Below are 14616 nucleotides of genomic sequence, written 5' to 3' on the forward strand. Positions count from 1 at the left end.
TCTTACTAGCATATGTCTTTCCTGGTAGGTCTTCACCCAATAACAATGGTTGTGGTGAAGGAAAACAGTATAGAGAGCAATTTTTTCTCATTTCCTTTGTGTCTCAAAAGCGTGAAACAATTTTGCAGGCCAATAAATGTTAACACTTCTTTGCAAACTACCAGCAAGCTAGAGACAACTTTTTTTTTTTTATTATACTTTAAGTTTTAGGGTACATGCGCACAACGTGCAGGTTTGTTACATATGTATGCATGTGCCATGTTGCTGAGACAACTTTTTAAAAGTACCATGTTTTTGTTAGGTCGGTGCAAAAGGAATTGTGGTTTTTGCCATTGAATAAAAGCCTGCAGTTGCTCTTTGCAAATAGTGGCTAGGAAAGGAAAGATAGGGCCTCGTTTTCACTTCCTCTTGGCTGGGGCCTCCCAGCTGGAGTGCTGTTCTGCAGAGTTCATTCCTCACACACCGGGTGCAGCCTTTCTCCCAAAGACAGTTAACATTCTTTCGAATTGTCTCCTGACTGAAGTTAAATATAAGCCTGCATTTCATGCGTGTGACTTTGAAGAAGTGACTCAGTCTTTCCAAGCCCATGTATGTCAAGTAGCAGCAACAGCCGAAACATGGCAAGGGCTATTTCTGGGGGGTTAAGAAGCAAAGGACTGTAAAGCCTCATTGCCCAGGACGTAGCAAGCGCACAGCAAAGTTACATGCATATAACTTTGTTGTTAATGAAGCCTCTGACAGTCAGTTTCCTCATCTGTGAAATGGATACTAAATCCTAAAATGTGGGACTTGCAATTAAGTCATGATGTCAGTGGTGCTGTGCCTGGCTTGGAGTGACAGTTGCTCAAGGTGAAATTGCAGAAGCAAGCTTTTCTCAGGCAGCTCTAGTCCTCACTGTTCACCGTTCTATGTTGATGCTTCCACACTCACCCTCCCTTCAGACTCCAGCTGTCCCCTCCTTGGGAATCATACCTTAATGAAACCATAATTGTTTTTTCAAAAATTGCTGTACAACTGCATTCTCCACAAAACACAGTTTGCATGTGTAGACACAATCATGGCTCAGCTCTGTGGCTTAATTTGGAAATAATATGTCTTTTCTTTACTCTCTTGTTTCTGTCTTCATTCTAGAACAACATGTGTCACATAGTAAGCACTCATCAAATACTTACCAAGTGAATACATGTTACAGAAATCTATTTCTCTACACTCTCTTCATTAAAAGAGAATTTGCTTCCTATCGGTATATGAGAGGGAGCACAATTTGGCAAGGTTCGAGAAGTACCCTTGAAATGTGTCAAGGCTGGATTTGTCTGCATATTTTTAACAGAAGCCCTTTAAAAAAATTTTAAATGGACAGAAATTAGGTCTTCTGTGAATGCTCTTCTGAGAAATGTGTTACTGGGAATAACAGAACACAATTGCACAGTTCACCACCTATGACGCAGTTGTACATCCAACAAATAGTAATTAAGTGGCTTCCATGAGCCTGGATTCTCCCCGAGGATCTGACAGACCAGTGGGAGAGATAAGTGGTCAAACAAATTATAGGGGAAGCACAACCACAGCAGTGAGGATGTGATGGGTGCACACTGGGCCACAGAGTGCCTTGCCCTCCGTGGAAACTGCGAAAGGCTCAGGAAGGGCATGCCAACAGCATCGAGTGCAGTAGTGCAGTCAAGAGGGTAAAAGATGGGGGCATGGAAGGCAATGGTATTGCCTGAACCGCTCCTCCCACCAGGAAAGAAAAGTTATAACAAAGTTGCGATATATGACAGCTCAGTAGAAGTCCTTTCTGTCCATTTTGCAGCTGGTTGTAAATCTATCCTACATCCACTCATGTACGCAGCCTCAGCAGTCAGCTAGCAGGCACTTAATTAAGCATCTTTTTTGTCCTAGGTCCTGTGCTCTGTGCTGTGTTTGCTTTCGCTCTGAAACTAGCACAACCACACTAGAAGTGTTGGAAAATGGAGGAGAGTTACACACGCAGACACTGTTTATTTTGGATGAACAAGCATCTCATTCCTCCTTTTTCTCATAGATTAACTATGCAGGTATTTTGTTCTTGTGAGAATGGGACCAAATAACTTATGCACAGAAGATGACTTAAAAGTCACCGACATGCCTTAGCAAAAATACCAAATGGAAAATCTTTTGTAGGAGAAAATGTTGATCTCCTAACGTGACACACATGTCCGTATCATTCTGCAGCAGTTCAGATAAGAGGCAACTTTATGATGTAATGAGATGGCTTCAGAATGTAGTCTAACTCCTAAGCTACTGTTAGGATCCCAGAACCTGCCCTAAAAGTATTCTGTGATCATGGACTGTCTTCCCTACTTCATCTCATTGACTTTATCAAGTAGTTGCAAACATTTTATGCATCAATATTAGAACAAAAAAATAAGAAAACTCTTGATGTAAATTCATTTTTAATAACCCTCTAACCAGTATTTGCAAATGAACTTTTAGCACGTGTACACATGCACACACACCCGGAAGTAGCCACAAACCAAATTAGACTTTAATTTGTTAACTGTGGTTTTCTAATTTCAGTTTATAAAGAATGAATATTTCCAGTTCTGACCCCCAGAGGTTCCATTTTAATTGTTATGGAGTAGAACAGGATAATGCACTCTAGTCATCTGATGTTACTGAACCCCAGACCACACTTTAAGGAACAGTTCTATCTCTCACAGTAAGTTTCTGGTTGTGTAGCGGTGATAATGTCGATCATGATGGATACTTAGTGATGTTTATCATGTGCAGGCATTAAGCTAAGTATCTTTCATCTGTAGAATAGCCCTACCTAGTAGGACTGTCATCATGACCCTATGTAGAGAAGGGCATTAAGTCACTGATCAATGGTGTAACTTGTCCTGTGTCACATAGGCAAGTTTGGACCCTTGAGTCAGGTTCTCAACAGCCTCCCAACAAACATGCTACTTTTATTTATAATTGTTTAATGCAAAAAGGCTCTTCACTGCATCTGAATCAAACTTTGAGGGAATACTGTACCAGTTATGTGTTTTTGCATAACAACCCACCCAGAACTTACAGGTTTACATAAAGTAGTGATTGTTTTACTATCCCTCTCAGGCTCTGGGTGTCAACAGAGATCACTGGAGCAGTTGTCACTCTCGGTCCTTCATGCAGCAAGGTGGCTGGAATCATCTGAAAGCTGGTCACGGGCATGTCTGGTGCCTCAGCCATCTGAGGACTGTGACTTCTTGGGTGTCTCTCTCTGTCTGTGTGGTCTCTCTGCATTGCCTGGGCAGCATGACAGCTTCAGGGTATCCAACTTCTTACAGGGAGTCAGTGCCTCAGGGGCATGTGCTTTGGGAGACAGAAAGCAGTAGATGCAGCATTGCTTTCAGGGAGCCAGTTTTGGGAGGTGAGCAAACTCCCTTCTGCCACGTTCCTTCCATCACTTCAGTCCCAAACACCAAACCAGGTTTAGGAAAGGAGAAACAGATTCTACCTCTGGAAAGGATATACTGTGGTGGCCAAGGTGTTGGAAAGTACCATCTGTATCAGTCCACCCTCTGGACAAAACAATTTGTATCCCTCTGTCATACAAACTATACTCACCCCTACCCCAGACTCCCCAAAGCCTCCTTCATCATCTCATCTGGCTCAGGTTCAAGGGCCGGATCGCATCGTCTAAACCAGATCCACATGTGCGGGTGCCTCTGGTACGATTCCTGAGAGAGACAGCGCCTCAAGTATGTCCTCTTCTATCTGAAGACTTGTGGCCTAAAAAGACAAGTTGCCTGATCCCCCCACACAACCAAAATGCACCAGAGGGACAGGTAGAGAATAACTGATGCATGCTTCTGCTCAGACACAGGAGGGAGATCAGGCGACACACAGTAGTCATTGGTGGGTAGCAGTTGTGAACAAGAGCTGGATGCATGTTGCTTATGCCTTCATGAGGATTTAGTCCAGTTCCCAGGCTGGAAATAATTTTCCGTAGCTCTTAGGTCTATGTTCTGGAATCTTGGTTCCCCACTTTTTGACTAATAATTCCCAATCCACAAGAGGTGACTTATGTTTGGGGCTAGTAGTTTTTTCAGCCTGCTTCTTCCTTATCAGGGTTGTGTTGTTGCTGTTGTTTAGAGGTGAGGTCTTGCTATGTTGTCCAAGCTGGAGTGCAGTGGCTATTCACAGGTATGAGCATAGCGCACTGCAGCCTTGAGCTCCTAGCCTGAAGTGATTCTCTTGTTCAGCTTCTGGAGCAATTGGGACTGCAGGCTCACATTGCACCTGGCCAAAATTTTGAGAGACCAAAGTTTCTTCATTTTTGTGTTCAGGCTGCTCCTTTCAGTGTAAACTGATAACGTTCATTTAAAAGCTTTGTGACTTTCTTGTGAATCAATTCATAATCCACCTGATTAGTCAAAAGCCACACCCACAAATCTTTTTGAGATAATCTCTTCTCTATCTGCAAGCTCACTGAGTACTTCCATGGGTCAATGCCCTTGATATTCTTAGAAGACCTGTGGTTTTGCTTCCTTGAAAAGACCTATGAAGCCCCTCCTTGATTTTTTCTGTGTACTTCATGAAGGGTCTCATAAGTGTGTGCTTGACTTCATCTTTAGATCATGTTTTTCTGAAAATTCCCTGAATTTTATTTCTGCTTGGAAGTCATTTCTTTTCTTTCTTTCTCCTTCCTTCCTTCCTTCCTTTCTTTTTTTGTTTTTGAGATGGAGTCTCACTCTGTTGCCCAGGCTGGAATGCAGTGGCGCAATCTTGGTTCTCCACAACCTCCACCTCCCAGGATCAAGTGATTCTCCTGCCTCAGCCTCCCAAGTAGCTGAGACCACAGGCGCGTGCCACCATACCTGGCTAATTTGTGTATTTTTAGTAGAGACAGTTTTCAACATATTGTTGAAAGGCTGGTCTTGAACTCCTGACCTTGTGATCTGCCCGCCTCGGCCTCCCAAAGTGATGGGATTGCAGGCATGAGTCACTGTGCCTGCCTGGAAGTCATTTCTTAACATTCAAATTATTTGCCATCTGAAGAGCCTGGCAGTGAGGACCATTTTATTTTTAAACTCAGAAGGTTCTTGTTCCTTTATAGTGAATAGTTCTTTCTTTACTTTATCTCTGTATCCTCATGATTTACTCTAGGCAGCTAGAAGAATCCAGGAGGCAACTTTAACACTGCCTGGAAATCTCCTTAGCTATGTCACCCTGTTCATTTTCTGTTTTCTATTTTCCACATGACTGTAGGTGAGATACTATTGCTAAACTTTGTACAGTGGCTGAAGTGTTCTGTTCCCTTCAGCTTCCAGCATCTTCCTCACTGTTCTTTAGGCCTCATCAAGAGCTTTCTTGAGGCCACCACGCTTCCCTGATGGTCCCTTCAAAGCTCCTCCCATGTCCCAAAGCAACTTCAAAGAGTTTAAGGTTTTTTTGTTTTTGTCTTTGTTTGTACAGCAGCAGTCCACTTCCAGGTGCCAATGTTTTTATGACTTGTCTATTGTTATGTAACAAACCTCTCCAACTTAGTAGCTTAAGACACCAAAGAAAAGGTTATTATATCTCTCATGGTTCTAGTATTTCGCTGGGCTCTCATCGCTGCAGTCAGATAGTGATCACTGGAAGTCATAGTCAATTACATCTCTGGTGTCTGGGATGGGAAACCAGACAGCTGAGGGCTGGAGCAGATAGGAGTCCTCTGGCTCTCCCTCACCTCCACGTAGCCTCTCTACAGTGCCCACAGCATGGCTGCTTCAGGGTGTACAGGCCTGTACATGGAAGTCAGGGCTACCGAGACATGTGTCCCAAGGGAAGGAGGAGGCCAGGCAGAGGCTGTATTGTCATTGTCCCAGCCCTAGAAAGCAGGCAACATCATCTTCTAATCATTGTATTTACTGGGGCAGAGACAGAGACCCTCCCTGATTCCAGATTCTGGAAGAGCATGTGGCGCTGAAAATATTATTGAAGCCAGCTTTGGAAAATACAATCGCTCACAAATCCTTTAAATTATTCATATCTTCAGAGCAGCTCTGTAATCTTAATGTTAAAAGTTGGGTTGCTTCATTCACTTTCTAGAAACTCAGGGGCTGCTATGTTTTAGCCCATTGAAAGTAACTGGAATAATGCTTATTAATTGGAGAACTGCACACTTTGGGTACTTTCTATTCTTAAAAGTTGGCTGCTTTGGGGAACCCTGTATAATACTGACTTAGAAAGATGTCCATTGAGTTCAAAAATTACCTTTGTTCTTTTCCATTCCCATTTGGATGATTCCCATTGTTTTCTGGTGACAGTGTGTTGAGAACTGAGCGAAGCACTTTCCCTACAATATCTATTTTATTCCTTCGAGATACATACTCATATCACCATTTTATGCATGAAAACCCTAAGGCTCAGAGAGCTTTGCCCAGGAGCTCTTCTCAAATTACAACCCTGCCCCACCAAGCCCAGCACAAACACACACAGTTCTGTGACCCTCACCCTGGCCTGTTGGTTCTCATCTTCAAGGCCTGCATCACATTCTAACATACTGTAGAACTCACTCATTTGGTGTATTTCCTTTTTTGTTGTTGTATGACTGTTCCCGCCAGGGTAGAGGAGGGCAGGGAACTTCTCTTTATTCATGAATTTATCTCAGTAAATACTGGTTGAATGCATATGACTGAATGAATGAATAAAAGGTCATGCTGAGATTTGAACCCAGATCCCTCTGATTCCAAAGCTTTAATTTTAACCATTAGACTTCATTGTCTCCCAGAAACTGGGTACAGAGACTGATGTCAAAATGTGCAGTCATAGAGAGGGAAGAATACAGCTGCCTCAGTTAAATAACTCAAGAACTCAACAAAGGCAGATGTGCCCCTATCAAGAATTCCTGCAGATACAGAAAATACCAAATTAGTAAAATAATTGAGGATTTGGGAGTTTGGGTATTTCTAAGACTGGAGGTAATTTTTCTAAAATTAACATCTCTGTTATCAGTGAAATTATATTTATTTAATAAAACATTATAATTTATAGTAAAAGCATTAGAAAAAGAAGTCTTGTGGAATTTCTTTTTTGACTTAATTTTCAATTGTTTTAAACTTATATTTAAGTAGTTTTGTTCCATCTCTTTTGAAATTCACTCTTGTAATAATATTATGCTCATTTGTTTTTCTGAGTATGGCTTCTTTTTTCAACGTCAGAAGTTTCCCCTTGAAAAGTTCTTAGGGAAATGTTATTCTCTTGGTTTCCCTGTTGAGTATGTGTTTTTGTTAAGGATTGAAATGTACTGATTGTAAAACCTGTCCTCCCTGACATTTGAACAAAGTCCTTTTTTAAAGTCTCTCCATCCACACAAGTGTTTTTGTTTTGTCCATTTTACATCATTAATTTAATTTAATTTAATTAATTTATTTATTTATTTAATTTGAGACCAAGTCTCACTCTGTCGCCAGGCTGGAGTGCAGTGATGCAATCTCAGTTCACTGCATCCTCTGCCTCCTGGGTTCAAGCGATTCTCCTAACCTCAGCCTCCCGAGTAGCTGGGACTACAGGTGCGCGCCACCTCACCCAAATAATTTTTTGTATTTTTAGTAGAGATTGGGTTTCACCATGTTAGCCAGGCTGGTCTCAAACTCCTGACCTCAGGTGATCTGCCCACCTCAGCCTCCCAAAGTGCTGGGACTACAAGTGCCTGCCACCACTCCCGGCTAATTTTTGTATTTTTGGTAAAGACAGGGTTTCACCATGTTGGCCAGAATGGTCTCTATCTCTTGACCTCATGATCCGACTACCTCGGCTTCCCAAAGAGCTGGGATTACAGGTGTGAGCCACTGCACCCAGCCCATTTCACATCATTTAAATAATCACGCTTACCCATTTCCGACAGTAAGCTTCCATATGCCACTAACTATTAATAATTAATTGGCCAGGTCTCCTGGGTTTCAAATCATAAGGACCAGTTCAACCCATACCTTATGTCACACCTGTTAGGTCCTAAGAATCCACACCTAAGTGTGTTCCACCACCTGATCCCTGAGTGTCACTTCCCCACTGCATCTCCAGGGACCGCACCTCCACAGCCTCCATGGGTGGCTGACATCCTGGTGTAGCAGGACCAGCCACAGACAAAACTCCTCAGACACCAGGTTAAAGAAGGAAGTGGCTTTATTCGGCCGGGAGCTTCCACAGACTTGCGTCTTAAGAGCTGAGCTCTCAGAAAAAGAAATTCTTGGCCCTTTTAAGGGCTTACAAGTTTAAGGGGTCTACGTGAAAGGGTCGTAATAGATAGAGCAAGGGTGGGGAACGTGACTGGGGCTACATGCATCAGCTAACAGAACAGAAAATTTTACAATGCTTCTTCATACAATGTCTGGAATTTACAGATAACACAAGTAGTTTAGGTCGGGGGTTGATATTTATTATTATTATTATTATTATTTTAACCACCAGAGCCGGGTGGTGGCGCCAAGGTCGTCTGGCTATTTATTTTACTTTTGTTTCTTTTTAACTTTTTGCTTTCTCCTTTTTCTCCTGTCTTATAAACTAGGCAAGGGGGGTGGGTGGGTAGCAGCAGAAGTGGTGGTCTCCTTCCTCACTGGAACCCCTTGACGTTCCACTGGACAACCTCCTCAGAGGGTGGGCGTCTTCTTCCATCTCCAAGATCAAAACTCTCTTTTCTCGGGGGTGGTCTCGGGAGTTCGGCTTCGGCCAGGGAGCCTAGCGGGTGGAGGAACATGCAGGCCCGGTCCCTTGGGATTCTCGGGGCGCGGGGCCGTGGCTCCGAGTCGAGCCCCGGGCTTGGTGGGCACCCGTGGGCCTGGCCTGGCACCCACTGACCTCGTCCTTTCCTGCCGCAGCTCTGGCCCGGCCCAGACCGCACAGCGACGACTACAGCACCATGAAGAAGATTCCTCCTCGAAAGCCCAAGCGCAGCCCCAACACCAAGCTCAGCGGCTCCTACGAGGAGATATCGGGGTCCCGGCCCGGGGACGCGAGGCCCGCGGGCGCCCCGGGGGCAGCAGCGCGCGTTCTGACCCCCGGGACTCCGCAGTGCGCGCTGCCCCCGGCCGCGCCTCCGGGTGACGAGGACGACAGCGAGCCTGTGTACATCGAGATGCTGGGGCACGCGGCCAGGCCCGATAGCCCGGACCCCGGGGAGTCCGTGTACGAGGAGATGAAGTGTTGCCTGCCCGACGACGGCGGCCCGGGCGCCGGCCCCTTCCTGCTCCACGGCGCATCGCCGCCCCTGCTCCACCGCGCGCCGGAGGACGAGGCGACGGGGCCCCCAGGGGACGCGTGCGACATCCCGCCGCCCTTCCCCAACCTGCTGCCGCACCGGCCGCCCCTGCTGGTGTTCCCCCCGACCCCCGTCACCTGCTCCCCCGCCTCCGACGAGTCGCCCCTGACACCCCTGGAGGTGAAGAAGCTGCCAGTCCTGGAGACCAACCTCAAGTACCCCGTGCAGTCGGAGGGGTCGAGCCCGCTGTCCCCGCAGTACTCCAAGAGCCAGAAGGGCGACGGCGACAGGCCCGCGTCCCCCGGCCTGGCGCTGTTCAACGGGTCCGGCCGAGCCTCCCCGCCGTCCACGCCGCCCCCGCCCCCGCCCGGGCCGCCCCCCGCGCCCTACAGGCCATGCGCGCACTTGGCCTTCCCGCCGGAGCCCGCCCCGGTGAGCGCGGGGAAAGCGGGGCCGAGCGCAGAGGCGCCCAAGGTCCACCCAAAGCCAAACTCTGCCCCCGGGGCCGGGCCCTGCAGCTCCTTCCCCAAGATCCCATATTCCCCCGTGAAGGCCACCAGGGCCGACGCCAGGAAGGCCGGCTCCAGTGCCTCGCCCCCCGCGCCCTACAGCCCTCCCAGCTCCAGGCCTCTCAGCAGCCCCCTGGACGAGCTTGCCAGCCTCTTCAACTCGGGGAGGAGTGTGCTTCGGAAATCCGCGGCGGGAAGAAAAATCAGGGAAGCCGAAGGTAAGCGGAGCAGACATCCCCCCATTCCTTTTGCATGGACGCTGTGCTTGCGTGCACCTGTGTACATCCGTGTCTGCACAGATGTGAAATAGTAAAGTTTCAGGTGATGGCCGTGGTCGTTCAGAGCAGATATCAGCTTTAAAAAGAATCGTATACACCCACTGTGACCAAATAGGTAGGAATTAATATTTCCATATTGCAGAATATGATGGGAAAGGCTCGTGATATAGAAAGACGCAGACCGCAACTGGATTTAATAAATTATAACTTGATAAATGTTCGACAGAGCAAGGTTAAATGTTAGCTACTAATTTCTTTTTTTAAAAAAATATTTTTTCCTTATAACGTGAAAGTGGTATTTTGTGTATGTTTCTATCGCCGATTTCCGTTTGATGTACAGTTCACTGCTAACCCCCGAGCGTGCGGTTTGCCATCCATCTAGCTTTGCCTGGCGGTGTCTGGGATGTTGACCTAGCCAGTTACTACCCTGCGCTTAATGCCACTCAGCTGTGGGCTGTTTGGGATGAACTGCTTTTCTTCTGGTCGTATGCCATCCAAGGAACACTCTAACGCAGCCCCGTTATCTGTGTTTTCTCATCCAGCGACTCAGCCCACAGTGGGGTTTGCAGGTGGAAATCAGTCCACTCAAGTGAGCTCCATGACAGGCTGTTGCCTGCATTAAAAAACATTTATTTTGTGTCCCTGTAGAAGAATGTACCTGGCAAAATAAGATTTTCATGACGACGCTTTTTGCCAGTCTTTTGTAACTGGCTAACCACGTGGCTCTTCCTTCAGATGACACGACCTCAGTGCCAAAGGCACTGCTTTTGCATAGATTCCTTTAATAATCACAAAGAATGTCTCCCTCTTCCAAAAGACATGTTAAGGTTTGTATACAAAACCCAAATGTTTTCTCAATGGTGTGTATTTTGGGGAAGAAGTTCATTGATGAAAAGGATCTTCTCCTTAAGGAAAATTATAACCAGTCTCTTCCATCATGATGGCACTGGATCCCCCACTCGCCTCCAGGTGAGGCAGGAGGATAGGGTCTGGAGGCAGAGAACCTAAGGCCCTTTCATGTCGACTCCCTAGAACTAAATTGAAAGGAAAACCATAATTTTCCATGCCTAAGTAACAAAAGGACCCGAGGCTACTCCCTCTGCAAACCCCCACCTTTTCTGCACCACAGATGGGAAATTGGCTGTCCGCAACCAGTCAGACTTACCGCAGGCAGAGTCTTCCTTTGTGTACAAATGCAACTCTATAACTTCACCTTAGCCTCTGTTCCATTGCTTTTTGCAACCAATCAGATGTTTGCACAGGAGTGTGATCTTTTAACTTCACTTCAGCCTCGGATTGGAGGCCACCACTTTATTTACATGAGGTGAGCATGAAGTGGCCAATGGGAAACCTCTAGGGGGTATTTGGACCCGAGAAGATTCTGTATCTGCGCCCCTGAGCTGCCCAGCCCAATCCCACACTGTGGAGTGTACTTTTGTTTTCGTTAAATCCCTGCTTTCATTCTTTCGTTGCTTCATTCTTTCTTTACTTTGCTGGGTGTTTTTTCCAATTCTTTGTTCAAAACGCCAAGAACCTGGACAACTTGTAGTCAAGACCCTCTACTGGTAACACAGGGTAGATGGCAACTGTGGGCATTCTCATTTCATACTTGGAAAACTTCACGGTGGAGAGGTTAAATATCTTCCTTAGGGTTAAGTGGTAGGATTGGAAGTAAACTTTGACCTACAGTGTAGTAACACTTCATGCATGCAGTAACCTGCTCCTTCACCAAGAGAAAATACATAAATGTGTAAGCATTCATCATTTGATTAGCGAAATTACTTTAGGTACGAAAACTAGAACATCTAGAAAGCAATCTGAACAAGTGAAAAGTAGGTCAAGGCTAAGAACCTTTAAAAATGAATGAATAACCTTCTCCCTATTTATTCTTCAGACAAATAAGCTAATTGTTTGTTTAGCTAACAGATTCTTCTTAATTATAGGCCATTAATAAATGAAATTGTACTTCTAAATAGCAGAATGTTTGAATTTCACAAACCGTGTTTCATTCCAAGGAACAAAATTGATAAGAGAAAATCATTAAATGAACAAATTAATATTTGCTTTTAGAACTAAAAGTTTATTAAAACCTCATGAACCTCATTTTACTAGAGAAAGGAACAGGGTGAGTTCTTCTTGACTCTATTCAAGGAAGTGAAGTTAATGAATTTCTAGACAGACCTCATCATTTGGAAATCCCAAAGTCTACTCCTTAGAGGATAGTGAGAATTATAGTGAGCCCTCCAGGCATAGTGTGTAAATTTGCTAATTTTATTTCCCTGTGGTGGTATTAACCAGTATTTGGGAACACACATCAAAATCTCAAGTACAACATAGTTCAACTATAATTATAAGACTCTATTTTCTTATTGTGGGCTTTTCTGAAATCCAATCATTTGAAAAGATTGGATTGAGCCACTTATGACTTTCTCAAAAATACATGAATTGGCAACTTTGGCCGTTGGCATAGTTGCTGTAGTAATAGAAACTTAGCAATATCAGACCAGGTCATCCCTGTACACCAGATTATGGGAGTCCTAACTATACAGTTGAGAAGTGTATAATAATTCTTTTTTTTTTTTTTTTTGATGGAGTTTTGCTCTTGTTGGAGGGCAATGGCACAATCTTGGCTGACTGCAGCCTCCGCCTTCCAAGTTCAAGCAATTGTGCTGCCTCAGCCACTCGAGTACCTGGAATTACAAGCGCCCGCTACCATGCCCGGCTAATTTTTGTATTTTTAGTAGGGATGGGGTTTCACCATGTTAGCCAGGCTGGTCTCGAACTCCTGACCTCAGGTGATCTGCCCGCCTCAGCCTCCCAAAGTGCTGGGATTACAGACGTGAACCACCATGCCCGGCCAAATGTATAATTCTTTATGGACTGTGATGAGGGGAATAAGTTTACAAGTTCGGATGTCATGTTCTCATGGGATAGTTCAGGCCATTCTTTTAGAATGTAGGAGAGGTTAAACATAAGCTATGGAAGGAAAAGCATTCAGTGCTGGTGCTCAACACTGGGGCTGGTTATATGACTATTAAAGTTTACGCAGTTTGATCCTGAGGTTAGTAATCCATTTTCTTCTGAATGAATTCAATGACTTTTATGGAATTTATTTCAAGTTTTAAATCTTTTACTTTACCTTCTTTATGCTTAAAGACATTTTTATTTTCACCATGAAATAGCTTTCTTACCAAATAATACAGTGTGTGGCTAATTTACCCTTCAGGGTTCTTAAATTAACTAAAGTTCATTTTTTGTTCAATTTTCATAGGAGAAAATATTGCACAAATTTTGCAGAAGGGTTCAAAATGTTCTCCTTGGCTGTTTGGAACAGTGACATCGAGGAGATTAAACTGCTCAGTAATTCACTACTTTAGTTATTTCTGGTTGAAATAAAATGTGCTATAATGTACAGTGAGTTGTGTATAGGAAGCAAGGTTGTTTCTTGCGTAATTCTACTCCATTACTATTCCATAGCCTTATATGTAGGATTTCACAAATTCTATGTTGCCCAAACCAGTTCATTTTCTATAGATTCTTGGATATGCAGTTTGAAGTATACAAAACCATGCAGATTCTAAGAGTGGTGGACACACATATAAGAAAGATATGATTGTGCAGATGATGGATGTGACTGCAGTCTGAGAAGAAATATTTGCAGCAAGGAATTGTAGTGCTTACTGTGCCAGGCATTGTCTGAATCATCTAATTCTCACAACACTATAAGGCATCTGCTCCACTTATCTCCATTTTACAGGTGGAAAAACTGGGGCACAGGGAGATTAATCTACTTGCTCAAAGCTGCTGTGCTCGTGCGGGACAGAGAATGACTTGAGTGCAGTAACTCTGTCTCTAGAGTCTCTTCCCCTAGCTACCTATGCAATGCTGCTCAGACAGCAAGAGAAAAAGAGACAGAAAAAAAAAAAGTCTTTTAAAATTAATATTTGTTCACTGAGGGGCAACGAGAAATAGTCATAAGAGTTTAGTTGAAGAGAATTTTCCCATAAACTCAAGAATGCCAAATGAACTTTATACTGATGATGGGTATGTATAATTCTGGGATACAGTGTCTAGGCTACTTGGCCCTTAAAATTAATATTGACTAAATGTTTAATTGTCTATTCCATTCTAGACATAAAGATCCCATTAATTCACAACATTTTTTTCCATCTCATGTGATGATGTGGCTAATGTTATTATGCTAATTATTTCTAGTTGCTTGGTTTCAAAAACTATGAGACCCGATTCAAATGGTGAATGAGAGTCCTTGGCTCCTTTTGGCCACTAGGGTGCTCCATTGCTCTGAATGGCATCTCAGCGTCTGGTTGAGTTTATCCAGAATAAAGTGAAATCACATGAGCATGTTATTCTCTACTCACTGAAAAAGATCAGGAAGACAGGGTCTTGACAAAAATGCAGTACATCTCAGAAATCTGGAGAAGAAAGTGGAAGACAGCCAGGCCAAATTAACGAAAATCAGACTCAAAATATTTTTTAAAAATTCAGTTTTATTACATTCTGATACAGTGCATCCTTAGCTTATAAGTTATAAACAGGTACTAAAAATGATGTCAACAAAAAAGCTGTAATGTACAGTATTTCTTTGCATATAGTAGGTGGC

At 44.2% G+C, this 14616-nt stretch overlaps 1 protein-coding gene across 4 annotated transcripts in view; it reads left to right on the plus strand.

The window, feature by feature from the left end:
• MYO16 (myosin XVI) overlaps nt 1-14616 on the plus strand; it is a 711002-nt gene that overhangs the window by 634496 nt on the left and 61890 nt on the right. For all 4 annotated transcript variants that reach the window (XR_008538898.2, XM_054665553.2, XM_054665554.2 and 1 more), the window contains exon 32: nt 8829-9935. Coding sequence is in view for 3 of the 4 variants with exons in the window: in XM_054665553.2 (XP_054521528.2) it covers nt 8829-9935 (1107 nt within the window). In the remaining variant the exon portion in view is untranslated. The remainder of the gene's footprint in view (nt 1-8828; nt 9936-14616) is intronic.

Source organism: Pan troglodytes, chromosome 14 (genome assembly GCF_028858775.2).
Source record: "Pan troglodytes isolate AG18354 chromosome 14, NHGRI_mPanTro3-v2.0_pri, whole genome shotgun sequence".
NCBI lineage: Eukaryota > Metazoa > Chordata > Mammalia > Primates > Hominidae > Pan > Pan troglodytes.